General features: G+C 42.2%; 2 protein-coding genes across 3 annotated transcripts in view; one reads left to right on the top strand and one right to left on the bottom strand.

Moving 5' to 3' along the window:
• Positions 1 to 2,000: 2,000 nt before the first annotated feature.
• PSMD7 (proteasome 26S subunit, non-ATPase 7) lies at positions 2,001 to 8,747 on the bottom strand. Its single transcript, XM_075509302.1, has 7 exons — positions 8,591 to 8,747; positions 7,549 to 7,640; positions 6,134 to 6,226; positions 5,169 to 5,266; positions 4,792 to 4,872; positions 3,153 to 3,244; positions 2,001 to 2,464 (listed from the first exon to the last, which is right to left on the bottom strand). The coding sequence occupies exons 1-7, from the start codon at positions 8,662 to 8,664 to the stop codon at positions 2,026 to 2,028; spliced, it is 969 nt and encodes a 322-aa protein (XP_075365417.1). The 5' UTR covers positions 8,665 to 8,747; the 3' UTR covers positions 2,001 to 2,025.
• A 48-nt stretch (positions 8,748 to 8,795) lies between these two features.
• Positions 8,796 to 26,950, top strand: part of ZFHX3 (zinc finger homeobox 3) — a 693,525-nt gene continuing 675,370 nt past the window's right edge. The window contains exons 1-5 of one of the 2 annotated variants that reach the window (XM_075509294.1): positions 8,796 to 8,928; positions 9,288 to 9,567; positions 13,645 to 13,877; positions 15,505 to 15,617; positions 19,417 to 19,515. The gene's annotated coding sequence lies outside the window, so the exon portion shown is untranslated. The remainder of the gene's footprint in view (positions 8,929 to 9,287; positions 9,568 to 13,644; positions 13,878 to 15,504; positions 15,618 to 19,416; positions 19,516 to 26,950) is intronic. The other variant, XM_075509295.1, reaches the window with a different exon arrangement.

Genomic DNA, 26,950 nt, shown 5'->3' on the forward strand with positions numbered 1-26,950 from the left:
GTGCGTCACACGGGGGGACAGCCCGGTGCAGCCTCGGGGAGTCTGTGCGGGGACTCGCCTGAAGAGCCGTGATGGGCACCCGCAGCTTGTCAGCGGGGTCATAAATAATACGTGTTTTTTCCATGCCCACGCTGCGCAGGAGGGTCAGGCTGGGCGCAGCGCTCCTGCCTGCCTTCGCCCAACCTATAATCACACTCAGCTAAAAATGCCTCCAGGACGCTTGCCAGAGCTGGAGCTGCCTCCCTGTGCCACCGTGTGAAACCCAGAGCGGCATTGGTGGAACGAAATCAGGTGAACGAGGCCAACGGCCATAGGCTGGCGGTGTTTAGTAAAAAATCCCACACAAGCAGAACTAAACAAACCCGCTATTCATATCACCAGCGGGCAGCCTGCATCCAGTAATTTTGCCATGACTTTGCTTTTCAGCAGCTGCCTTGGCTGGTTGGTTCTTTGTGTGGGTTTGGGGCGTTTTTTTTTTTAATAGTCTGTACTTGTGCCAAGCATGGCACAGCCGCTGCCAGCCTAATCCCAGAAGAAATGCTTCAATCGCTGTGGGCAGGCTGCTGGCACTCTGCACTCTCCCGGCACCGGCGTGCTGGCGCAGCGCTGCTCACACGCCGGCCCAGGAGGTGGCAGGGGAACCGGTGGCATCTTGTGCCTGGGAGAGGCACGTCCCCTCCGCCCCATCGCCTCGGAGCTGCCTTTTGCTTGAGGCTACTGCAGTGCTGCAGCACACGTCCAGCCTGCCCCTTCGGCCCAGGAGGGCAGAGCAGCGACCTGCGCTCCCCGTCCCCGGCGTCCTGGTGCGGGACAGTGACGTGGCACAGGACGGCAGGTTACAGGCGTGGCTGCCCTGGAGATGCTGCGCAAGGGAGGCTCCTCAGTGCTTCCATGGCATCGTGCTCTGCTGAGGCCAGCCTGTTTCAGTGCCACCATAAATGTTTTGACGGTGAAGCTTGAGGAGCGAGCAGCCGTGGGCTGGCAGGGCGCTCCGTGCAGAGCTGACAGCCCCGGTACCTGCCCAGGCAGGCAGTGAAGCTGGTGCCCTCAGAGGCACAGAGCTGTGGAAGCTGTAACAGCAGCAATGTGCCACCAACAGGCGCCGAGGTGCCTAGGGACTGTGCAAATAGAAACCAAATTAAATATACAGATGTCTACGTTGCATGAAATTGGCTAATTGTTACAAATTACACTGCAAATTACAAATTGTTACACTGCAAGCCTAAGATGGTATTGACCCGATGTCTTACGGGAGGAAGATGTTCTTCACACCATGGTAGCACCACACACAGCCTTCCCTCCTCACCAGAGCAGGATCCCCTCTTCTCGCCCTGCTGTGTTTCCACCCCTGCAGAGCATCACAGGAGCCAGGAGTATAGGTTTTATCTACTTTTTTGGTTTTTATAGTGTCAGGTAACAAAGCAGCCAACCCCAATCTTGTCACTGGCCAGCTAGAAAAGCTAGCAAAAAAGAAAACACCAACAAAACGAAACTAGCCCAGCACAAGGTACAGCTGGAAGAAAGCGGCCAGCAGTAGCAATGTCCTCCTCCTGATTCACTCCGTGGTGCTTCCAGAACTCGGCACCTCCTCCTCAGCTCAAAAACAAATTGATGCTATTAAAACACATCTCACACAGTGAAAACTTGGTGTCAGGCAAGACAAGTACACAGCATGAAGTCTAACACAGTATGTGGTAGAAATCCTCACCTGTTGGCCTAGAAGTCCTTGAAGGAGCAGTCCTTGAAGAGTGCTGTGCTAAAAAAAAAAAAAAAAAAAAAAATTTCCCCTGGTTTTTACGGCTTCCCTGCCCAGCGCTGAGGCGCAAACTGCCCTGCAATGGCTGTCTGCTTGTTGCGACAGCCGCCAGCTGGAGATCTACCCAGCCACGCTCTAATGGACACAAAAAGCAGAAGCCAAAGTAGAGGAAAGCAGAGCACCGACCATTTCAACACGAGGAAAGAACCCAGCACCAAAGTGATTTAGTTTACAAGATTTTTAATTTACAAATAAAAAAACTACACATTTTACTTTTTCTCCTTTTTCTCCTCTTTCTTGACATCACTCTTCTCCTTGTCTTTCTCCTTCTCATCTTTTCTCTCCTTTTTACTTTCTTCTTTTTCCTGTCCTTCTTTCTTCTCTGCATCCCTGTTGGCAATCTTGTTGTTAATGAGGTTGTGCAGGGCAACCACGGAACGGATAAGAGAAGCCAGATAAACTACCACCATCTGGTCATTGGTCTTCAGATAAAAGGCCTTGACAAACTCTTGCAGGTTGACGTCTGGTAGCAGGTTGAAGACATCCTGAAGGTGGTAGATGATCTGGTGGTTGATGGGGAGTTTGCCCATGGCTACTTTCTCTAGGTAGCTCCTGATGTCCAGAAGCTTGGAGTTCAGTCCCTTCAAGCCATGGACCTGATTTGTGATCCGCTGGGACAGAGTGCCCACCGTTGTATCCTTGATATCTCTGAAACACCCACAACAGAAAGAATCAGCATTAGAATGGTACTTTGCGTTCTCATTAACAGGTGGGCATATTCACTTAAGACATCTTTCCAGCTTAAAAAGAAAAGCAGTTTTAAGCGCAGCTGAAGTACAACTGAAATGAATGCTGCAAGTCGAGGAATGAGAACAAACTGATGTACATGACAAAGTATAGCTAAAACAGCTCACTGGTGTATCCTGTGGTGTGCGTCTGTTCTCTTTGGGACAGTGTTTGTGACACCAGTTAGAGGGATGAGAGAAATAAACTACAGGATTTCTGACTGGTGAAAAGGCGACGTGGTTTGTATAGGGTGACTGCTCTCTTTTTTTGACTGGAGAGCTACAGACCCATCAGCGACACTCCCGTTCAGTCCTGCTCTGTGAGGTACACAGCCGCTGGAGACAGTTCCAATCGATGCAACGTTCCGCAGCTTTGATGATAGAACAAATACGTAGTTTTCATCATCTCATCAGTGGGCAGTCACACTTTTCACTAGCAATGAGTGAATATGCCAAGCAAGACTGCTAAATGAACACGCTCTTAGAATTTAAGTAGCGTGTTTAACAAGATCCGCGTTTCCCCCAGGAAGCTGGCACTGGGAGATGCCAGATGGATCGCGGTCACTGCTACGCAAGTCCCGTAAGAACGCTTTCACTTTAAAGATGCTTACCGTAGCAAGTGTTCAACACCAACTTCCTCTGCCTCCTCTGCTCCGATCTCACTAGTCACATGCTCAAACGTCTTGGAGGTCGGAGTGCCATCCTTCGAGGTGCAAGGACACAGGAGACACGGTCAGACCGAGCACGCAGCTGACTGCAGGCACAAAGGTGCACGCCAGCTAGCCAGGGCGGGCGTCTCACACGCGAACAGTGGGGCAACTCGCACAATGTCACAGCGTAAGAGCAACTGGCGCCTGCTTGCACGCCAGGATCGGGAAGAGGCAATGGGGCAAATTACGGCAAAACAGAGTATCAGGGGACTGAAGTACACAGCTAAGGGGAGAACTCTGTCAGTGAATCACAATGCCTTTTAAGAACATGGAATTTTAGATGGAGTATGAGAAACTGTATTAATGAAACTAGCAAAGTAGTTATAGACAGTCCACAAGAAATCAGAGAGGAAAGACTCTGGTTGGACTTTTCTTGATTTAGTTAGTGTTAGCAACTGTCACAAGCCCCGAGTTGCTAGCAATTTCTTCTTTCTTGCGCTCTGTGTAATTTTCAATTAATGTATTTTGCTGGTCTATGTACTGGTGGGTAGAGTGGAAAGTCTCACTAAATATCACAATTCTTTCTTTCTTTTCTTTCTTTCTTTTCTTTCTTTCTTTTCTTTCTTTCCTGATACAACCTTATTACATTTTGGGATACCTTTTGTCATCCTGATGTTTGCTCTCAGCCAGTTAGAAGCACATATGCAGTTCCAGAAACAAAATACTAATATGGAGCAATTTCATTAAAATTATAATTTATGCACTGGATAGTAAGGAAGATGTTTAAAAGATTCACAGGCTGAATTTCTGAGAAAGAGTTTTACCCATGTGTTTTCAAAACCATTACCTGGACCAGTATACAGCTGTAAATAGAAAGCACCACTGGGACTACTGTGAATTCACAAAACTAAGAACAAAGCCTGCAGGTGTAAGATCTACAATACTGGGAGCAGCTGCTTCTCCACAGTGAGCATCTCAGACAGGCAAAAGGATCAAACTTTTTTATATACATCCAGAATGTAATTTAAATCAAACACCCGCAAAGAAAAGCTAAAGCTGACTGACTACTCTATGTTGTTTGTCTGCGCGGTGCTGCAAGTGATTAGTAAGTGTTGCTCATGCCTGACCTACCGACTCAGCACCGGCAGGTGCGCAAATGAATACGCACGCAATTACTCAGAACACCTCTGCGAACAGGCTGACATGTAAAAGTGACATCTTAAAAGTGCTCCCATCTGTGACTGTCTTCACAGCCATGGACATGACAGAAACAGGTAAGCATCATCTAAATCATACAGACAGCTGGAGCTGTGGAGTTCCTTAGGTGAAACAGTAACGCACAGCTTTTCTTCCAAGAGCATCGGTGGATGAAAGCTTTAGTTACAAATACTTATATTACAACTAGGATTTAACCTCTGGTTTCAGCAGATTTTGGCTGCAAGTCACAGGCCCTCACTAGTGAGTGCAACATCCCATGTGTAAAAGGCAACTATGTGCCATGGGATGTGCAGCCTTCAGAAAATAAGGCAATCCTAGCAGCCATCTTTTAATGGAAAACCCTTTACTAGGAAAAAAGCAGAGAGACACGTTAAATACTCACATCGTGAACTTCTTCAACCGAAATGTAAGCTTCTGTGGGCAGCCCCAAGTCCTTTGGCTTCACGTCAATAATCACCAACACCTTACAGAAAAAGCAAACATTTCAGAAAACCAGGTTTCATTCAAGGACTAGAAAAAAAATACCCAAGCCAGCTCTTCACTCCACAGCAACGGTACGCTGGCCGCTCAGAGGTGTTAACTTCAGGCATTGAGAAAAGACATCTATAGCTGTTTCAAAAGACTCTGGTCTGAGTTCCTCAATCATTTTACAGCGACCAGGTCTTTAACATGCTGTATCACCAGTAACAAAGGTGGGGGCCAAGGGTTCCCAGATCTCCCACTTAGGAAGGGGCAGGGAACAAAAAGTGGCGCACTTACAGAGTTAGGACAGTATCTCTTCATCAGTTCATTGATGGCGATGTCGTTCTTGTGCAGTTTAGGGCCTGTGTGGTACCAGCCAACTATTCTTTCTCTAGCTGAGCAAAACCAGAAAGGATTCTAAATCAGAATCACGTGGTAAGACAACAGCAGAAAGATTTAGGCAGAGACTGAATTAGCAAATCAAGGGTGAAAATCTGATGCGTGTAGAAAACCGGTGTAAAGTAGGGGGAAAGGAATCACAGTGGGCACAACAATGACATGGCTAGTGACAAAGACTGCTTACTAATCATACCTACTTATTGTAGCTTACTAATCACATAAATAACTTTACTCCTAGGTAGTTAACTAAACGGGACTATTTCATATCATTTATTAGTTTTGCAGATACCAGGATCAGACAGCTTGAAACTCTAACTAGGAACGCAAAAATTCTAGCAACGCAAACTGTATCATGAGAACAACAATTGTTCCCAGCGCTAAGAAAATTCATAGGAATTTAAGTTATGACTGAACATTCAGGTCTGAAGTCTCAAACCGAGCAGTGAAGACACTTTTTAAAACAGTGGTGAAGAGCAATTACAATCATTACTGAGAAGTTTGTAACATTCACGTTCATAAAAAACTAATGTCAGGGCACATCTGTATAAAACAGGTTATAGAGGGGAAAGCTTTGAAATTCTCCAGAAATAATGGCATTTTTGAAATCTGAATTATTCTGAAGATACAAAGCCGTCAGGAGTCTTGGGAAAATTAACAAGGTATACATGAATGTATTAAGAATACAAACTGCTTGCACAAATTAACCCATGGAAACCACCACCGAAAGTGAAGCCACACAAGGAATTAGTGTGGAGTGGCTTCTTAAGTAAGCAATTAATTTTCTACCTCACTATAAATTCACTTTCCCATACAGAGTCTTGAAAGTTTCTAGCAACCCTGGCTGCAAGAAGACCTCAACTTACCGTTGACCTTCTTAAACATTCCATACATGTTCTCCAGATAGTCATGGTCTAGAAACCACACAGTATCATCCTTGTCATCCTCGTCAAAAGGTACTGGGAATAAAACAAAACCCCAATATTTAAGAATCCAACTCGCAGACTGAAAATGTTTATAGAAACACTGTGTTTTAGGATATCTTTGGCTGCTAAAGGAGAGTTTAATTAGTTTCAACTGTTCTGCAACACTACGCTGCACAAGCTAACCTGCAGTGCTGGTCAATTCTCTCAGGTAGAGGCCGTCTCATAATTGCTAACAGTTTAGAACTGAGGAGTGCAGCATGGAGCATTCTGAGGGTTATCCGCAGCGGACAACATCAAGCATCAGAGAGAAATCCTCCGCCACACAAAAGTGACTCGACAGTGTGCATAGACATTTGATGTGATAAACTGAGTATCCCGGCAGACTTTATAGCTTGTTGATCAACAGCAGTCTACTTTGAGAAATATCAGTTTTCAGTGTAGAACACGTCATCAGCACTTTTATAGACTACTAGAACACAATAAAGCACTTAAGTAAGGACTATTTACCCTTGACTAAATGACTAGTAATTTTATCAGTTAGCACATCTGCAGGGACGCAGGCTCAGTTCTGAGAACAAAGACTGGTCTCAGTCTTTTAATTTATAGGTATAGTAAAAGCTTCATAGTTGAATGGCTGTCAAAACGACAAAAAAAACCTCTTTTCAACTCAAATGGAAAAAAGTTCCTCCAAAAACTGGAAAAAAAAAAATAGTCCACACTTGGGAGAAGGACTCCATATAAACTGTGAAACTCCGTACACAAACTGAGATAATTTTGCTTTGTCACAGAGTAGCCCCACCGGGAAGGAAATGATCTAACACACACAAACGGGTCAGCAACAGCCATGCATTCAAGAAGTACTCTTACTATTGCATACAAGTATTTAAGAGGAAACTATTTCAACACTATTAACAACATACTTAAGGAAAGAACTAGTATTTAATTGGACAAAATCTAAGGAAAAGAACTAAAGCTAAAATATACGTTAAATCTTTACACAAGTAGGTAACAGCTACGTCAGCACCGAGAGCTGCGATTTCTGTATGATGCGTTGAGATCACTCAGCAGAGGTCAGCAAGTCCAATGCAGCAAAATATTCAGCAGCATTTTAAAAGAGGATTACATCCGCTCCCGAAACATTCCACATTGCACAATATTACAGGGAAGATGCAGCACAAGACTGGCTGGAATAGGTGTATTTTTGACAGTAGTTAGTATTTTTTGTTTGATATAGGCTGATTTGTACATGGAGAGAAGAATCTGTGGTCTGGCAGGGTGGCTTAAGAAAAAACAAACGCAATTCATCTATTAAATAATTGAGTAGGTTTGAAGGCGGGTAGGACACCCAAACTCACCTGCAAAACTGTTGGACACATCTAGTATTTTTTTCTGCCACGAGCCCAGCAGCACACCAACGACTCGTTTCTGATTTCCAACTTTTCCTATTCTAAATGGAAAAGACTGTCAGTTCCGATGACAAAAGAGCCCGATTCAGGAAACAAGGTAACAGCGGACAAGTTGTTTCATCTAATTTCTGCAAGTTAACCAGTATGTGCGTTGGAACAGAAGAAAAGGAGTCATGATTGTTTTATTACTGATTGTTAATTTACATCCAGAAAAAGGCGTTTCGGTGCCCTCAGAACCAAACCTGGTAACCCAGCCATGCAGAAAGAGGACTACGTGGTCCGATGCAGCTAACGAGGGGGACGGTGACCCAAACCAGGCACCGCTGCAGCCTCTCCGCAGGACAATGGGCTATAAAAAAGTGAGTAAGCTCTTCAACTGCTCGGTGTCACCCACAATTTGCTTGCACAATAGCAGGCTTGTTTGCCTTGCGAGATTTTTTTTTTTTTTTAACACTAAAACTGCCTGTCAATTGGCGCCATTAAGTGAAATTAGGCACAAATTACCCTCGGCGTTTAGAGGGATATGACTTATCCCCGGCTCAGCCAGCTGCAGCTTTAGGAACAAACCCCACCGCTCCCCCACTCGCGGTTTAACCAGCAGGACGTTGTTCCCGAGCCCTCGGCGGGTGCCGTGACAGCCCCCTCACGGCCCCCCAGCGCTCCCCACCTCCTCAGGACCCTCCTCCTCCTCCTGAATAGGAAAACACCAGCGGCGGCGGAGGGCCGGGGGCTCCGGCCGCCCCCGCAGGCCGCGCTCCCGCCGCCACACGGGGATCGCGGCCCCCGGCACCGAGCGACCGGCCCGGGCGCGGGCGCGCCGCTCCCCTCACGGCGCGGGGCCCCTTCCGCCCCGATCTGCCCGCCCCGGGGCCCGGCGCGCCGCTCCCCGCACGGCCCCGCTCCCCTCGCGGCCCCGCGTCCCTCACGGCCCGGCCCGGCCCGGCCCGTGACCGTGACTCAGCGCCGCGGCGCCGCGCCCGTCCGGCCCCACCTGTTGAAGTGATCGACGACGCTGAGCAGCACCAGCGGGTGCACCACCACCCGGTCCACCGCCAGCTCCGGCATGGCGCCCGCCCGGCCCCGCTCCGCCGCCAGCCCGGCCCGACCGCCCGCCCGCACCAGGCCCGCTCCCCGCCGCGCGGCCCCGCTCCCAGCCTGCCCCGCTTCGGGGCGGGGCCACCGCCGCCATCTTTAAGAGGTCGGCGGCGGCAGGGCACCATCTTGGAGAGGTCGCGGGAGACGGACGTGCCGCCGCCATCTTGGGAAGGTGCATCTCCGCTGTCGGCGGCGCGGCACCATCTTGGGGAAGTCGGGTCGCTCCGCCCGGAGGTGAGGGGCGGGCCGGGCCGGCCAGCGGCCCTCGCTCGGGGGGTTTCCGGGGGTGCTGGTCTCCCTTCCCCGCAGTTGCGCCTCGGCGCGCCCCGCCTGAGGGGGGGCGGCTGCGGGGCAGGTTCCTGTCAGCGGGGGTCTGAGGAGGCAGGGGCGGAGGGAGGCGGGCAGCCCCGCCGAGCCGCGTCCGGCCCCAGCCGGCGGGTCCCTTGTCCGCCTGCTGACTGAATGGCCTGCAAGAGCGTTCGCCTCATGGTCCTTCCAGGGACAGTGGTTTCAGGGGCCGGCCAGCCTTCCCCCGCTCCCTCTGCTGCTCTTGTGGAGCATGAGTGTGGCATTTGCCTTTTTCCAGTTGTCAGGACCGTCTCCTAATCACCATGACCTTTCAAAAAATGAGAGTGGCGTCAGAATGATGTCGTAATCCTATCATTACCGCTAGACTGCAGGTTTAAAATGCAGGAGTGCTGGCTTCTCATCTTGACAGAGAGCGAAAGCGCTAATGGCATATACAGGGTGGTATCCCAACCTTCTCGGCTTGTGCTCTGCCTGGACTTCTGTGTCTGTCTCTACAACTTTGGGAGTTGTTGCAGCCTGGGCTGGAAAAACTCGATCACCCTGCCTCTCGTTCCAGAGTTTCGGGTAACTTCAGGGTTCCCAGTACTGCAGTGATAAAAGTCTGTGTAAATCAGCAGAAATATTTATTACTGTTGGTGTTTGCTTTCTTCTGAAGGGGTTATGTTAGGCTAATTTGTTTTGTTTTGCAGGCAAACCCAACAGACTTCAGCCTCTCTTGTTTGTAATTGTTTTTCCTCTCTGAAGTACAGCTTTCCTCAACCTAAAGGAGAAACAGACTCTGAACTAAGCCGAGTGCTTAGGGTAGTCTTTGTAGGAGGGTTTTTGCACCTCAAGAGTAGGAACTGGTAGACATGGAGCTTGTCTTTTGTACTTTACTTCTAGCAAGAAAATAGAACCTGAGGCTGTTATTGCTGAATCTGCTACGGAGGAATTATTAACATAAAAAGTATTAGCAAAATTCTTGAGGATAGTCTCACTGTTTTTAAAGCATTATGATATCCTTTATTTTCTACACTTTTCCCACGTTACGTGTTTTTTGCATATTTCTCAGGTCTGACCAAATGGCGATATTCTGGGTGAAATCTAAAGTTTTGTATTGCTGTGTAGCACCTTTTAACAGGTTTCAGCAGAACAGTATTCGTTTACCAACTCTACGAGAATCAGAGACCTCTTGTGGAGTTTTTTAGGCGTTACATCCTTTAGTGTTGCTACTTTTAAAAAAAATTCTGGTCGCGTTTTTAGCGTTTTTTTCCAGCAGAGGGAGACATCTGACCGTGAAATTCAAATATAGCCGGTATTCTGGTAGCTTGTTTTATCAATATACATATAAAACTCAATGTTCAAATTAACTAGTTCAATAAGTAATTTAGCTCATTGATTTTTGGGCATATCCTAAGTGCCATTACAAGCTACGGATATTTTAAATGCCATTACCTAATAGAAGGAATGTTTTAAGCACCTTTTATTGATTTTATTACTGCTTTATTTTGCTGTCTTGGTTTAAAATCATTTTAACCACGCTGTAATCAAGAAGAAATATATCGTTGGTGAAATACAGTCAATTTCCTAAAAACCTTTGACATCGTTAAATAAGGAATTACAGTTGTTAAATCATGTCAGGCAATAACCGAGGGACAGAAAAGATATAAAATTTGGAGCAGTGGGCCAGCATACCAGTAAGCTGTTTTGACCTTTGGCATTCAGGCTCTGTATGTGACAATCACACTTCAATTCTGTTCTTGGTTCTTACATCAGTCAGAAGAGATTTAAAATCTCAGCATGCCAGGAAGGCTGTTGAAGGATAACGGAGTATGATCTAGAGACAATTAAGGGGCATTTTAATGACCTGCTGTGACTTTTTGTTAAAATTACTCTCTAACTTAGCACAGTTGAAGTTTCATTTGCTGGATTGTATTGCTAGTAGTTTAGTGTATTGATGTTATACACAAAAGGAGTAAATTGAGTCTGCTCATAGGGATTTCAGTTACTTCCCTTCCCAGCTCTTTTGACTTGAGAAGATTATCAGTATTATTGAGCTAATCAGCTGGTAGATGTAGACTGGGAATACAGGCAATATGTTGCTTAATCAAAGAATTGAAAAGTAAGTAATGAATGTTGGTGCTCAATAAAAAACAGCTAATGAGTTGATTGCATTGATGCTTGATGTAATTTAACTGTAGAGTGGCAACATCAATACTTATGTATGATTTGGCTTATGATTGCTGAGCCGAAACTCAAAGTTCTGCAAAGAGGTTCTGCAGTACGCGAGCACCTGGCAACTGACCTGAAGTGGGGAGGGAGGGAGCTGCGTTTTGTTCTTTAACTGGAACGAGTGATTCCATCATTAATTGTTGGGCTTTTATTTTCTTTGAAAGAAAAATACCCAAACCCAAAAAGCCCCACAAAACCCAAAACTTACATGTAACTTTTCAGAGGTTTAAGAATAATTTCTGGATTGAAAAATAAGAATAAATCATCATAAAGTAGTTTAAAAATCAAATTCATGATTATAAATGTTAAACCAACCTCTAGTCTTCCTTTAATACTGATCTTGATAACAGGGGGGAGTCAGCAGCAAAGAAACATGATGCTGTCTGTGGAGATGGACATTTGCTATGTTTGAGCTAGCTATCCCGTTCGTGTAGTATCAGTTATGACTGCATTTTAAAAGAAAGTTTGTTTGCAGAAAGTGAACGCTGTCTTGAATGGTGCCACCTGGAACTTCGTTCTGAATTCACTTTTTGCCATTATTCTCTTCCTTTTGATTTGTTAGGTGTTATAAACTCTCCTCAAGTGCAAGGTTATACTTACTGGTGGAACAGAAGGACATCTTTGTAGGCTTTTCTAAACCAAGATCTGCCACTGTCAGCTGCTGTGAAGCAGCAGGAAGAAAACTGTTGGTACCCAGATTCTCTGTAGTTTCTACATCTTTTGTCATGTTCTGACCTCTTTTCCAGCCCTGGGGATCACACTTCTACTTCAGGAACGTTGGACCTTCCATCAGGAATTAGCATTTGTCTTTAAACTGTGATGTAATTAGATGTTTCAGAAACTTGGTTTTTATTTCTGTGAACTGTCCTGTGTCATGTTTGGGCCTAGATCCTTGTTAGATTGGTGACACGTTCTCGGGGCAGCCATCAAGCATGGCTTTATGGAGTCTCTGCTTGCCAGCTGTTTTCTAATTTAACTAATGCTGCCCTACAAAACCACAATAACAGAGCTGAGGGACACTTTTACTGGCCTTATCTCTTGCCTTCGCCTTTCAATCTGCTAATATGGGGGTGGGAGCAGTGATGGAAATTTGTAATAGGGGAAGAAACAAATGGAAGTAATTCTGTTGGCAGAATCACAGAAGAGTGATCATCTACAGACTAGGGAAGGCATACATTTACTGAATACATTCAGTTTGTATTTCTAGGTGTTCTTTCCAATCATGAGAGTTAGAAACGTAACGGTGCTTTAAATGAAAATACCAGCATGCCACAGGAACCACCTCAGTTCATCAAGGCCATGAACTGAGCCTTGGATGGCTGTGCGGTAGGCTACACCCTCCAGACTTACAGCCTGCTTTGTGCATTGCTCTTGATGTGTATTTTTCCATCTTGTCTGACAAGGAGCTGCTGTTTGCTAATCAGTAGCCTCTCCTTGGGAAGAAAGGTTTGATTATCCATGTCACTGAGTCTCTCCCAGATCAAGAGGGTTCTCTACCTACCTAAAGGGCAGAGTGCAGGAAGGGAGCTTGCATAAGCAAGCAGATGGTCGGCTGTGGGCAGGGCAGGCTCGGGTTGTAGGCAGGGGGGTAAATCACGCAGAAGGCCGTAACACTTCAGTCTGATTTGCTTTTTCTCTGTAGCTTTCCAGTGTCTGCTAGTGATAAGTGACATCCTTGGGACTTTGGCTACAAAAGATCCATGCAGCTGGGAAATACCGATGCCTGATACTTTGGATCCTAATCCTAAATGATGCTTAGTCATGTGCTCCTTTAATACTGGTTGTCTTTGTTTTTAAAGAAAAACCCTACTTTATTTTTCCTAGATTGGGGCGGGGCAAACTGCACAGTTAAAGAGACAATGTCGACTAACATATATTTTCATTGAGATGCCTTCTAAAATGTGTTTAAAATCCGGTCAAGAGAAGCTAGGCTTTCTTTAGACCTGTTGATAGTTTGTCACATAATACCTTTGTGCTACCAGTTTGAACAGGAAATATATTATTTCCCTATAAATACGTTTAGCTTTGTCCAAATAACTGTAGTTTCCTGTTAAGCTTTCCTCGGCTAGGGTGTGCCATAAAGTGTTTTAGAAGGAATGATGCTGCCTGGAATGGAAGAAGGATAATGCAAGCCATGGAAGCAAAATGGAAAGCCACCACAACATTAATTCTAATTTGTTTTGGTTAAACTGTAATTCAGTGCAATGCTGGCGCTATGTACTCAATGCACGATGCCATAAAGAGTGTCCTTATCCCAACTGCAGTTTGCTTCTGAAGACCTCCAAATAACCATTTTTTCCAAATGTCTGTTCTAGAATGTAATCTCTAAAGCAAACTTTTAAATCTGTAATTATAAATTGATCTGTTCGCTTTATGATATGATCTTTAAATATTTGTGTTGTAGTAATTTATTTCTCTGTTTCCCTATAGGGTACTGTTGCTTGACCAAAAGGTACATATATAAGTAGAACTCATGCTGCTTACCATAATTTGGCCATCTGTGAATATGCTATAGTTTCTGCCAGTGGATTTAAAAACTTTTGTCCATACCTGTGGGTTAGCTGGTGACTCAAATAATCCTGTCCTCCCTACAACAGTATCACAGTGGAATTTTGACTGATAATTTTTGAATGTAGAATCGCCACTTTCTTTAGTTAAAAATGGTTTGTAGAAGTATTGTCAACATCTAATGTAAAATTATGGAAAAATCTTTCATGTTTTATATTGTACACTTCTGATTTTGTTGCCCTGTCCAGACATCACAGGGTATAGAAATGCCAGAAAGATTTTAATTTTATTTTTTTAATAACTAAGTCACTGACTCTAATTTTTGTATTTCAATACAGAGTGATTTGCTTATTTTATTGATACCCTTGCAGCAAAATGATTTTTTGAAAATAGTGGAAACAAACAGTTAAAAAAAGAAAGCACAACAGGTTCTAGTCATACTCATTTTTCCACACCTTGAGGACTAGCAAATTCTTTAATATGAGATTTTATTTGTACAAAGCAAAACTTCAAAACCACTCAAAAGCTTTCTTATTAACTGCTGTCAGTCCTTTGATTTACAAGGGCAATAAAGATCTAGAGGGGGCACATTTATCATGGAGTTCAGCACACCAGGAGCCATTTTCTCAAGCGGTAAAGCCAAGTGATAAAATGAGTTCTTTTGTTCTATAACCAAGACACATTCCCTATTTTTAAAAATGTGTGTGTTGGACTTCTTGGCTTGTAGTTTGGCTGTGTTCCTGTAATACATTTATAAATAATGAAAAATTGCTAACATGCAGATGCTGATGATGCATCTGGAAAAACAGACTGGCTGAAAGAAAGAAACTTATTTTCAGCTTTGGTTTATTTGCTGACTTTTTCTCCAGTGCTAATTCTTGTATGATTTTTTTTTAATAGCACTTTTTAAACTAGAGTTTTGGTTGGGGTTTTTTTTGTTTTTTGTTTTTTTTTTTTAAGTGATCTTATACCTGTTTGCAAAGCTGAAAGAATTCTGGTTAGGAAGTAATATAAATACTCTATTTGAAATAAAGAGCCGTGTTCTGAGCGCGTAGTGCTATTTTGCAAGCTTCAGTTGCTTCATGTGTTTCTAAACTTGTATTTGAGTGACTTTTTGAATGTTAGCAGATAGAAAAATTTAGCTGCTTGTCTATACCAAAATATTGATGGCTTGTATGGGCACTTCATTCATGGACATAGCTGTGTGGGAGGAACTGATTGCGAGAGTAAATATCCTTGCATGTGAGCAAGAGGCTCAGAATCTGACTATAAATTGAATATTAAAAAAAGTGAATCCTGTTTTTTCCAAATAAAAATGCTGCCACCTGCAGTCTCTTCCTGGGAAAGAGATGCATTGCTACTTTCACCAGTCAGCTGCTGAGAGTTCTGTGAAGTGCCGTTATGCTCAGCTGTCCGGTGTTGTTGCGCAGGCACCTTTGAAATAGAAGTAGGAGAACAGACTTGCACAAAGTACTTTCTAATATAATTTTGCATATAATAATCTTTACCTGTTAACCTAAAACTTTTTGTGAAGTTGCTCTTGATGTTTTGGCTTCAATTGGGCTGCTGCCGTAACATATGGAAGAGTGAGTCTGAAAAAGGTCAGAGACATTAAACCTTGTTCATATTTAAATCAGCACCACGCTATGGTGCCCGTATAACTACAGCAGTGCTGCGGCAGTACCCATTTGTCCCCAAGTTATGCAAACTGTGATGGATGGGCTTGGGAGGCATTTTGGACAATAGCTGTTTCTTTGGTTTTATTCTTGGTTTCTTTTGTAGACAGACCTTTAAGAAAAGCCATGCTGTAAGCAGATTGCACTTGTAGCAAAGTTATCGCATAGCTCTCGAATGTGGTGTTTGATGAACAAAAACACTGAACAAAAGGACCAAAGGTATATCTGGGCGGCTACACTCTCTTTGGCCATGGTCAGCAGCTGGTTTGTAGATAAGTGTCAGAACAGGGCAAACATACAGTGGTATTGTCAGAATAAGAAATGCGGAACAATGCAGGTCTTGCCAAACCCATTTATTGATCCTAGGTAAACACTCTTCAACTGTACAAGGTGTGTGTGGGACAAACAATTTTTCATTCACTGTGTTCTACATTAAATAGTTTGGAAGTAGGACTCATGCTATTATCACCCTAGTTCATATGTCTGTGAAAGTGTATTACTGAGAAATTAAAGATGATGTTTCTTGGTGGCTGACTTGTAGTGGCTATTTATCCAGAAGGAAGCAGCTGTTGCAACAGCCAAAAGACCCCACCATAACTGCTGCACTAGCTTATGGAAAACTAAAGCTTCGGTTGACCTGTCATAGCAGTCATCTGTAGCATAGGGATCTTGCAGATCTCTTTGCTGTAATTTTGTTGGCACTTGAAATTTAGCAAGAAAAGATGTAGCCTAGGAGACCCACCTTTTTGTATAGCTGTGTATGATACTTCCGATACTTACATTGCAAAACCTTTAGTCTCTGATGTTTAAGGTCAGAAATTATAAGTGTGTTTTTTTTTTTTTTTTTTAACCCTGGGGCCTCTTATACTGTAGTGTCTTGAAAGATCCTGAAGCTTTGAGGGGAAAAAAAATCAAAATACTTTATTTTATGAAGCAGTTTTTCTAAAATGAATGCTTTTATGTTGGATAGTTTAAAGACCATCTGTTAACTGAAACCAACCATAAGTGAAGTTGCAGTTATGTTTCCTATTAGTCTTGTATCTTTCCTATTAGTCATGTATGAAAGAATACAGAGACATCCAACAGAACTCAAAACAAAAATTGAAAAAGCAGATGTTGAAACTGTTGGCTTTCTTTTCTTTTACAGGAGCAAGTAATTATTAATGGATCACAAAAATACTATAAGCCTAGTTTTGTAAACTGTTACCTAGAATCACAGCAAAGATGTATTTCTGATTATTGTATATTGCAGTTGAAAATTGGAGTATTTCACTTGGAGACACTGAAGTGGGTTTTAAAAAATGGATCATGAATGTTATGTCTGGAAGCATACAATGAAAGATAAAATACAAAATTTTAAATAGTTATGCACTTCTAGTCTCTCAGGGCTCATTTATTATGTTGTCATGGTGAGCAGGGAATAAAAAAATAAAATAAAAAGGCTGTTCCTTGGGTAGTTGTGACTTATTGCTAGTTATCTTTTACAAGAGTTCCATGCTGACTTAAGTAAAGATCTCTGAGAAAAAAACCCAAACTTTATTTTTCAAATAAATTCAGCTAAGAGCTCACAGCCTTCCATGACACCACACTGAATTATTATTAGTGTACACTGCTGTGAGAATAACACTCACTGCTGTTTAACAACAATGTCTTTCCATGGAATTTCAGCAAGTCAGTAGGAAAATGAAAGGCAGAATTGAGTGCTGAAGCAGAATTAAACCAGTCCATCCTGGAGCCAAGATACTTTCATCATTACTTCTGTAAGGAAGAAGAAGAAGACATGTACTGTCTGTGCAGGTCCATATGATTTGGTTGAAAAAATTCTTAATGGCTTGTGTATGTTAAGCAGGAGGTCCTCTCTTGCCTGAATAAAATCTCCTTAAGTATATTTCTTTCAGACTTTCTCTTTTTTCCATCCATAACCTGCAGTCAAATATCAGGAATGTATGCAATTTTGTCTACGTAAAGCTTCATTTCTCCTGGAGAGGAGAGGTTAATTTTTTTGTTTACTTCTGTTGTGATGGAAGATAATGTGTTGCACTTGGTAGACGATTAAAATAGCTGGGAGTTAACAGCTGTGTCTAGGCTGTTCTGTAAGATTGTTCAGAAAGACTGCCCCAGCAAGGTTCCCCGACCGTGAGATGCCACTGAGCAGGCTCTTGGGTGCTTCCACGTTCCCTTGTGTTCTGGTTCTGGAGGGCATCTGAACTCATGGGTACTAAGCCTGTCTCTACTGCTGGAGGAAACTTCTGCAATTGGCCTCTAGTCAGGGCGGCAGAATGGTACAGGCTATCCAGGATCTATAAGGTGATGCCTCTGAGGTTTGTGTGTACAGTTTGGGAGCTGAGGTGTTTCCTTGGGACACTGAATTTAGGAGATGGGACAAAGGTCTGTCGAGTGTCACGATAATCCTTGCAAGGGCACAGAATTACTGTTGTGAAGAGTAAATCACTTCATTGCCCTCATGGGCACAGCTATGGACAAAACCCCAAGTGCTTACTACCAATTCTTGGAGAAAATCTTTCAGAAAATCCAGTTCTGAGAAACCTCAGTGTCTAGTGCTGTGGAGGTTACACAAGCCATATTCCAAATTGGTGTTAGAGGGCACTAGGCTTAGGCTCCTAGAGCAATGAAACAGCAGTTGGTAGAAAATGGGCGCTGATGGGAAGACTTTCTCGTCTGGATACCCAAAGAGTTACCCAGATTTAGTATGGTTCTGTGCCAACAGCTTTTTGCCCTATACATGATATACAATCCCACCAAAGACATCTCTCCTTATTCTATCTTGGGGTACCCTTCAAATGCAGTTTAAGGCCCGTCTGCCAAGGCACTTGGGCAACTGATCTCAGTGGAAAACTCTCCTACAAGGAAAATCTTATGGAAGCACCGCAATAGCCAAACCATCCCTATGGCTCCGTCGGCCTCCATGGTCCAGCTGGTGTGGTCGTCTCCAAGCACCTTGTCTGTCTTAAGACTGGACTTGTGGAGAAGTTGAAGACCTGCCCTAGCTCAACAGCAAAGGTCTTCTCTCAGACACGGGTCTGTGCTGGTTGTAGGGAACAACTTGGTTCACATGTCCTCATAGCCCTTGAATGCAAATGTTGCAAGGTGAAAGGAACGTAGACCATCTGGACTCCTCTGAATGCTTGTGACACCAAGGCCAAGATGGTATGAACGATGCAGTGAATTAGCCTTGAAGGGGCTTTAACATGGTAAGGTTGAGGTAGCTGATGTTTCTGTCTTGTTCTGCTACTGCTTTGTTGTATGGTTTACATAAAATCACTTTTTCATTCTGTTACAGCTGTCTCATTTAGAACATGGAAAATTAGTTATACAGGTGTTGAGTTTTGAAATTCTTGTAGTGGACATGTTTTAGAAATGTTGGTAGTAGTCATGTAGTTTATTCTTGTTTAAAGAGTGTTGAAATTATGTCACTGGACTGAGGAAGCACCAATTTGCTGTAAATGGCTTCCTTCTGCGGTCCCTGTGAAAGATGCAGGGACCAGCAGAGACAGAAATTCTATTTCATGCTTTGCCACTGACATGGTTACTACCTCTTTTACACATCCACCAGTGTTTTTAATAGGATATTTTACCCCCTCTACTGGTCCCAATATCCGATTTGTCACAACTTGAGAATAATGCAAAGACACACCTCCTTTCAGCAGACAAAAGTGGTTTTACACCACTTCTCTGTAAGCCTGGTATGGGAAAAAAATAACCCTCCTATGGCAACTATTTTCTTTCAGAGAAACACATATTTTAGGATAGCATTTACAAAGGCTTTATTGGTACTGCATTTCAATCTTTCAAAACTGTTTCCACAACTAACAGGAACTTAAAATGTATTTACTTTATGTCAAGGCTTTAATATTAGGCAATTACAAATGCTGTATAGCCCAGGTCTGCATTTTATAGACCGAATTTACTGTTGTTCTCAATGCTGTGCTGTGTTAATTATGTTGTAACGAAACATCTCTAATAGGGATGTCATGTTCGTTTTCCATACCTTCTTTAGAAAGATGAATTTCTCCTCTAGCTACAGCCGACACTGTGGAACCAGGCTTGTGTTTAAGCCCTGCTAGATGCTGCAGAGGGGCACTGCGACCCACAGCAGGTACGCGCCTGGCATCTCCCCCTCGCTCCCTGCTCAGCTGGGTGTCTGCTGCTGGCTTCTCCCCTTGGATACTCCTCTCAAATAGTCCCTCATCTGCATGTCTTCTCCCCCTCAGCCCAAATGTGACTGCGTACACCCAACTCGAACGGTGGGAAGACCAACCTAATCCAGGTCTTGGGAGAGAGATCCTTCTCCCTTTCACTTGCTCATCCCTTTCTTTTCCATGTCGTTATAATTTCTGGAAAGCTTGCCTCTCTGGGTAGAGATCACCGACTAACTGAGTCAGTTTTGCTGAAGGGGTTATTGAAATGCATGCGTGTTATTGAAAATGTACCTGTACCCCTTCTACACGTCTCAAATACTCATTTACTGCTAAGGGCAGCAACTCATGTCGGATGCAGTGAATACTCTTTTCAGATATTTAAGAACTTCTGTGCCATCTTATCTGTGTCAGGCTGTAGACAACTGTGTGGTTTGATATCCTTTGCCATGTTTCTCAAGTGTAGATTGAACACCAACATATATATGTAGATATATTAGTTAGTAAGCCAGTAGGCTAATGCAAATAAAAATCGGCTTTTTCACTTGAGTCTGGCCAAATACTGGTTGAAACTATTACCATAACATCATTAAGAAAATGGGGTAATCATCTCTTGAATTTTTTTAAAAAAGCCTTAATTATCATTATAATGTCTTTTAAAAGTGCATCTTGTTTGTACAGATATACAAAAAATTCAAAACACGTCGCATCTAAAGAATTTCTTTTTGCTTAATGTTTTTGGTACTACCCTGCCGTTGCTGTTAATGGTGCTGACCGGGTGCTGGGAACAATTGGGTGCGGGGACCTCTGCTTTCTGAAGGTAAACCTGACTGATTGTATGGCTGTCAGTCTGTAGGGTTTTAATAGGTGATAGTATTTAAATAGGACAGACTTATGTAGTACTTTTAGGAGAGATGGGTGTTTTAATCTCAAGAAATCCCACACCTCTTCGGAAACAAGATGGATGGAATAGAGAACACAAACCACACTTTTGTTTTGTCCAGCTTTGAAAATCTATTGCTACTTTTTGTTTCCTTGTTTTCCTAAGAGCCTACCGAGGTAAGAGGAGAACGGGGTGTGTATGTAGGTATGTGTCTATTAGAGAATGGAAGATCGAAGAGTTCTGCAGAGGGGGCCTCTGGAATCAAAGGGCCAGAGTAATTTAAATTTAGTGAGGGAAAACATTGTACGAGGTGAGATAGAATCATTGAATGGTGAACTCTTAAATTACTTTTGTAACTGATAAGCTGATTGTTTTTTGGGTGTGGTGTTTTGTTTTGTTTTGTTTTTTAATGGAAAGCATTCTTTACTGGTGTTGCATCGTGGAGAGAATTACCCAAATGCTGTTTTCATATTATAGCGTTACATGCTCTGTTTGTTGATGTAAAAACGCATGAAGTTTTACTAAAGATTACTTTCTCAGCTTATGGAAAAATGTCGTTCTAGCTCATCTGTTCTCAGATTCTGGTGATAGTCCTTTTAATTTCCCTTTGCTCATATTGGATTCTAGAAAAGGTTAATTAGTTATCCACTGACTTGATAGAGGAAGATTTTTTTAGAATATAATATTAAGAAACGTTCTATTGGGGTATGAAGGTAACACCACAAGGGGGTACTATAATTTTATCAAATTTGCCTTGGTAAGTTGTTTTATTAAGGTAAAGTGATTACAGCCTGCAGAGTTAATTTTAATATGCTAATACACCACAGCAAGTTGGGAACTTAAATTAATTGTATCATTTTATTTAAATTTATAGAAGGTAGAGAAGCTTAGTAAGGTCATCTGTATGTTATATTAAGATTGCATATAGGCTTACCAGATTTAAAAGTCAGTTTTCTTAGGAGCAAGCTTTAGAAGATTGCTGTGTGTACTTTATTGACCTTTGCATGAGGAAGTTAGCGTAGTTCTGTGAAAACTACGTTCTAGGAAAAGTTCGTTTTCATGTGAGAAAAATAACCCTTTACTCTGTGCGTACAGAAAGCTAATGTTAAAGCTCTATATGTTTTATGTTTTAATGGTTTTAACACCTGTATGGAAGTGGAAATTTATTAGGGCTTGAAGATTGGGGTTTTTTTTTTTGATTTGCAATGGAAAAATGCATCTTCTTGTATTCTTCTTTTAGGCAAGTAATTACTCTTGATTAAACTTTTTGATAAAATACATTAGTATGGCTTGCTGTTGGGCACATGGGTGCAGGAATTGTCTTGCTCAGTTTTGGGAAGGAGTGGATATTGCTCGTTTTGTTTTTGAAGCAAAGAATGTCAGCACTGTAAAATATCTGGGCTTTTGAACTTTTATGTCACTGCTGTCTTCAGATAATGCCTTCCTGAGCTCTGGAAGAATAGGATAGAAATGAATTTACCAGAAACAGGCTTTCTAAAAACCTTGCTATTATATTTGGCCAGGGAAACTAGAAGTATAAAAACTAAAATGAAATAAAGAATGAGGGAACTAAACAAGAGTACAGCGAAGCAGGAGTTATGGGAGACTAGTTCCAACATTTTGTTTGTATGCAGCCTATTGCTGTTTTATCTAGAGCAGAATTCATCTGAGCAGCATAACTGCTCCAGGTGCAGAGAAGCCATGATTTCAGGCTAGGGTCTCTGGATGTGTCATGCAGACGGGAAGCACCACCACCGGTAATACGGAATGATTGGTGGAAGGTTGGTGGGTGTTCAATCTCAAGGGCTGCCGTGGGGGATATGAGAGGCAGGGTGTAGAACTGTTAACAGTGGTCCTTGTTGTCTTTGGAGATTTTGATGAGGTCCACAGAGAGCCAAGTTAGAAAACAGGAAAGAAATAACGTGTCAGCAGAACACAAGAGAAAAATATTTTCTCGTAATTTCTACAGAAGATAACTAATTTGTCATTCCTGTGATCCTGTTGAGAGAGTTTTACTTTCATTAGGAGGTTCCTGAGATCACTGTTTCCCCCCAGGATATGGAAAACCAGACTGCACATCAACAAACCGGTTTGCCAGAGACAATAATTGGCAATGATGTAACAAAATGGGATTTTCCAAATGCTTTTAAAGATGTTTTCAGTGGCCATTTGCAGTCTGTTATTAAAATCTGCGTATACCATCTGTGTACATTGAAGGGTATGCCGAACTGACAAGGTCAGTGTTGCAAACCTGCTATTGATGCAAGGAGGTGGATGTATGAAACCCACAGTCATACAAGGATTGGTCCAGGTTATTAGTAAAACCTGCCAGGTTTCTTTTTTCTGAAATCCATGTATTGTACAAGCCTTGGAGAAATGAGGATTATAGTGAGAGTGTCCTTTCCAGTGGGAGTCTCTCCTTTATCTGTTTTGTAAACCAAGCAAATCACCATTGCCCATGCAATTTATTGAGTGCTTCCTATTGCTGAATTTTTGTCCCTCTGTGAGGAAGTAAACACATAATGAGCATGGCTTTTTGGCATAGTGTATGGAATCTGACATTTTGGAAGGTCACAATGAGTCAGCTTCTGCAGAAAACAGGTCCTGCTTTACTGTGATCACTGTTTATAATGGTTTCCAGAGATTTGGCTTTCTCCTAAAAACCACACACCAATGGAAAAGGACTAGGGGAGAATTTTGCCTCTGATGGCAACAAAATGCTGTTCATTCTTGTCATGGCTTTCTGTGGTTGTTCCTTGTCTTTGTGTTGAAGATGTGCCCAAGGAGCATCATCAGAACTTCATTAACGAAGTGAGGTAGCCTGCCTTAGTGTTCTGCAGCTTCCACAACAGGAACAGGAGGCTGGATTTAAGGATATTGGAGTAACAATAAAAGGATATGATTTCACTGGGTAGGAGTTTTGTCCCATTTAGGAAGACTGCAGGCAAAAATATGGCAAAATTGGGAGTGCTAATAATGAGAATGTTTATTCACAGAAACCTTGAATGTAATTTTTTTCCAAGAAAAAAAAAAGAATGCATTCTAGATTTGTATAACAAATTATTGGTATGAAATTATCAAATTATATGCACAATTAAATTTTTATTAAATAAGAAGGAATGCATGCAATATTATCATAATCTTCTAAAGTATAACAAGTTTTTAACTTTAACAGCGCCGTGCACTATGCCTCTGCTTCTCAGGGGACTAATTTTAAAAGTAAGGCATTCAGCAATTGAAAAGGAAATTAGAAAATTAGTCACTTGAGTAATTTAAACATGCAAATAAGTATCCCAACTGTGTTGATACCAGATTTAGCTAAATTTACTAGGGCTGCTTAGACTTTATCATCCTAATTATTCCAGCTTTGTGTCAGACTTAAGAAAGCAGAAAGACAGAATTATCTGTTACAGAAGTTTCTTGTGGTACTCTATTACTGTACTGTGTGTTCACTAATGCACTCACTGGCAAAAAATTATTCCAAGATTTTTTCTTCCTAATTAGCAGAACAAAGGCAGTCAGGACTGTTCTATCATTGCTTCTCATAAGAATACCAGAGATTTGAAAACACTTTGATTTTACTTGCCGAGCTGAGTGAAGTATGATGTGTGTATGTTTTGATATAAAATGATACAGCATAACTGATTGAATTCCATGTGATGGAGCCTCTTATGAATTCAGTAAAAATTACCTGTAAGAATGATATGCCAGGTTGGGCCTTCGGTGTGTTGTAGCTTGCATGTAGCTTCCATATGAGGTGTTGACTGGAAGCTCAAAGTATGGTAGGTGGTTCGTAATCGTTACTCTTCACTGTCCGTATCATGTTGGTATGCGAACACCCTAGTGAGCGATCAGGACCCCGCTGCTGTTGAGGTATAAACCAAAGTCATTCCCCTGAACAGATTATATTCCACAATGGACGGAGACAGTGAACAGAAAGGAGGTGGTGCGAACGGGTCACAAGCAACGTCTGCGCACACCTCGCCTGTCCGCTGTGGATTTATTGCAAGCGTTATGCCAGAGGAGGGTTCGGGCTGAAGAGGCATGATGAGGTACATCTGATATTTGTGATGCTTCTATGCCACAACTCAATTATAGGAGAAGGTGAAAATATCCTACTTCAAAATGAATTGACAAACATCTTTGATGGAGTGAAGATAAAGATTTCAACAGTGAACAAAAAATAAAGGCAAAGCCCTTTATAAACTCGTAACTCTGTAAGTGATGAAGTGCCTTAAAAATAAACATGTAGTTTTGTTTTTTGTATAGTAAAGAGGGTAAGCAATAGGTAGAACTGCAAAGATGGATTTGTCATATTAAAAAAAGTCAAGAAAATTATTCTTGAGGCAACTTTTTAAATGGGTAGAATTTGAGCAAGATTGCATTTATCAAGGCTGTAGAGAAGAAGGTTGTAGGAGTTACGATGTTATGTGATAAAGTCTTGATCAAGACAGTTGGATGGAAAGGAAAAATCATGTCCTAATAATGTCAGGCAGGAAGAGCATGAAGTTAGATTTGATGGAAGAAATAGAAAGATGAGACTTGGGTAATGGCCAAGTTATAAGTCTAAACATGGTGATCACTGTTTGTGAAGATGAGTCAGGAGAAACAAGGAATGCCTGAAGGCAAAAATTGAAAGTTATGCTTCAGTAAAACTGTCTTTATTTAGTCTTGTGGTTGGATGTACACATGAAAGAAAGGGACCATGATTTTAGTTTGGACCGGGGAGACAAAGCAGGAGGAAAGAGATAGAAGAGAGGTGTTGGTCTGAACATAACGGTTAAAATAATGCTTGAGAGTGAATTTGCTTAAGGAGAAGGTACATGGCTGAACCATTACAGCTTTCTTGAACAGGGGCAGGTTCTCAGCTGTGTCCAAGGTCCATACTCCCAGTGCATCAAGAAATGTCACTGATGCAGCTGCAGCTCTCCGATTCTCTGCGTAGGACCATCCCAGTGCAGGGTGCAACTGGCTGAGCTCTGGCTTCCCCTTGCCATCTGGGGACAGACAACTGGTTTTCTGTCATGCTCTGTCACGCCTTTCTCAAGGAGACCTTCATGGTGGAGAACACAGAACGGGCTTTGCCTCCTTTCAGTTGCCCGAGTGGCGTCAATTAAGCGGAGTAGGGCAATCAGTCGTCCTTGTAGACTGATCTGTTGCTCAGTCGTCTGTTCTAGGTTTGCTGGGATAATCCTGAGTTTGGCAATACTCTGCCTTTCATCGTTATGTGTTGATAATGATTTTTTTTTTTTCCTCAGAACCATCTCCTTTTGTGGTGTTTGCTCTGACCTTAAAACATATCTGGCTACCATGAAAATATAAATATATTTTAGAAATCTTATCTACAAGAAACTAGTTAAACCTTGTGAGAGGAATGATGAAAATAAAAGCATGACCCAATTGCACATGCAGGACTGTTTTCAGGCTAGTATTAATCTTGAAAGAATGTTAATACGAAATATTAAGATAAGAAATCAGAGACCAGTCTCCAACTACATAAAGTCCAGGAGCTCCCTGCTGAGCTTTGCTCGACCAGCAGGTTAAGAACGTTAAGTTACATTCTTAAATTGATTTAGTCCTTATTATTGGCAGGCATTTGGACGAGCATTCGGAGGATGTAAGATTTTTTTTTTTTTTTTTTAAAGGTATTTCAGTGATAAAAGACTGAGAGTCAGACAGACATTTCTTCTTATTTTTTGGCATAACTTTTAAAATTTTTCTCCCAGGAATGGTGCATAACAACCACATTTTCCACATGTGGGTAGAAATGGAAATAATCTTTGCAACTATGGATGCTTCTTAATATTAGTTGAAAGTGAAGATGCACATAGGGCTTCTGGTCTATAAAGAAGGTGAGAAAACAAATAAGAACAAGTGTTAATTCATGTACACAGAATTTGCGTCTGCACAGCAGGTGAAAATGCTACATTAATGCTGGAAATATCTGTCCTGCTGTGTAGTTTTCCTTCCTTTTTATTACTTCAGTGTTTGGTCTCGTATGAATGCACCATACTTATTTGCATGTTATCACAATGGATTCCTCTTTGCTTCTAGTTATCCATATAAAGAGATAGATGCTCCACATGACCTCAATAAAGTATTCAAATGAAATACTATATTAAAAATATCTTGGTTTTCATAGTGCAGTGTATATACACATAAATATTATTTTTAGTCTAGGTTATTAATTGCACACAAAAATGCTAAATAAAAAGAATGTTGTTAAATTGTAATGTCAAACACTTCTAATTATGGAAATGTCAGAAGCAGGGTTCAGTCAGAATCTCCACGAGATTAAATTGAAAATTATCTAGACTGTGTGACTCAAAGCATCTAGTGCTATTGAACACTCTACGTGTAAAAACAAATCCCATTAACTTAGTATCTGAAAATACACAGCACATTGCAAACGACACCCCCTATTAGCAGGCTGGAGGTCAGTGTCTGTGGAACATACAATTAGTGACTACCTCTGGCAAGTCTGATTTAACGGAGTGGCTTAAATTCGTAGA

The sequence above is a fragment of the Mycteria americana genome, chromosome 8 (genome assembly GCF_035582795.1).
Source record: "Mycteria americana isolate JAX WOST 10 ecotype Jacksonville Zoo and Gardens chromosome 8, USCA_MyAme_1.0, whole genome shotgun sequence".
NCBI lineage: Eukaryota > Metazoa > Chordata > Aves > Ciconiiformes > Ciconiidae > Mycteria > Mycteria americana.

Excerpts from the sequence above, each read along its gene's own strand:
- PSMD7 (XM_075509302.1), bottom strand. The coding sequence starts at position 8,664 with ATGCCGGAGCTGGCGGTGGACCGGGTGGTGGTGCACCCGCTGGTGCTG. Across the intron at positions 3,245-4,791 it reads CGGTTGAAGAAGTTCACGAT|GATGGCACTCCGACCTCCAA; the intron begins GTGAGTATTTAA and ends TGCACCTCGAAG. Across the intron at positions 2,465-3,152 it reads GGTGTTGAACACTTGCTACG|AGATATCAAGGATACAACGG; the intron begins GTAAGCATCTTT and ends TGGGTGTTTCAG.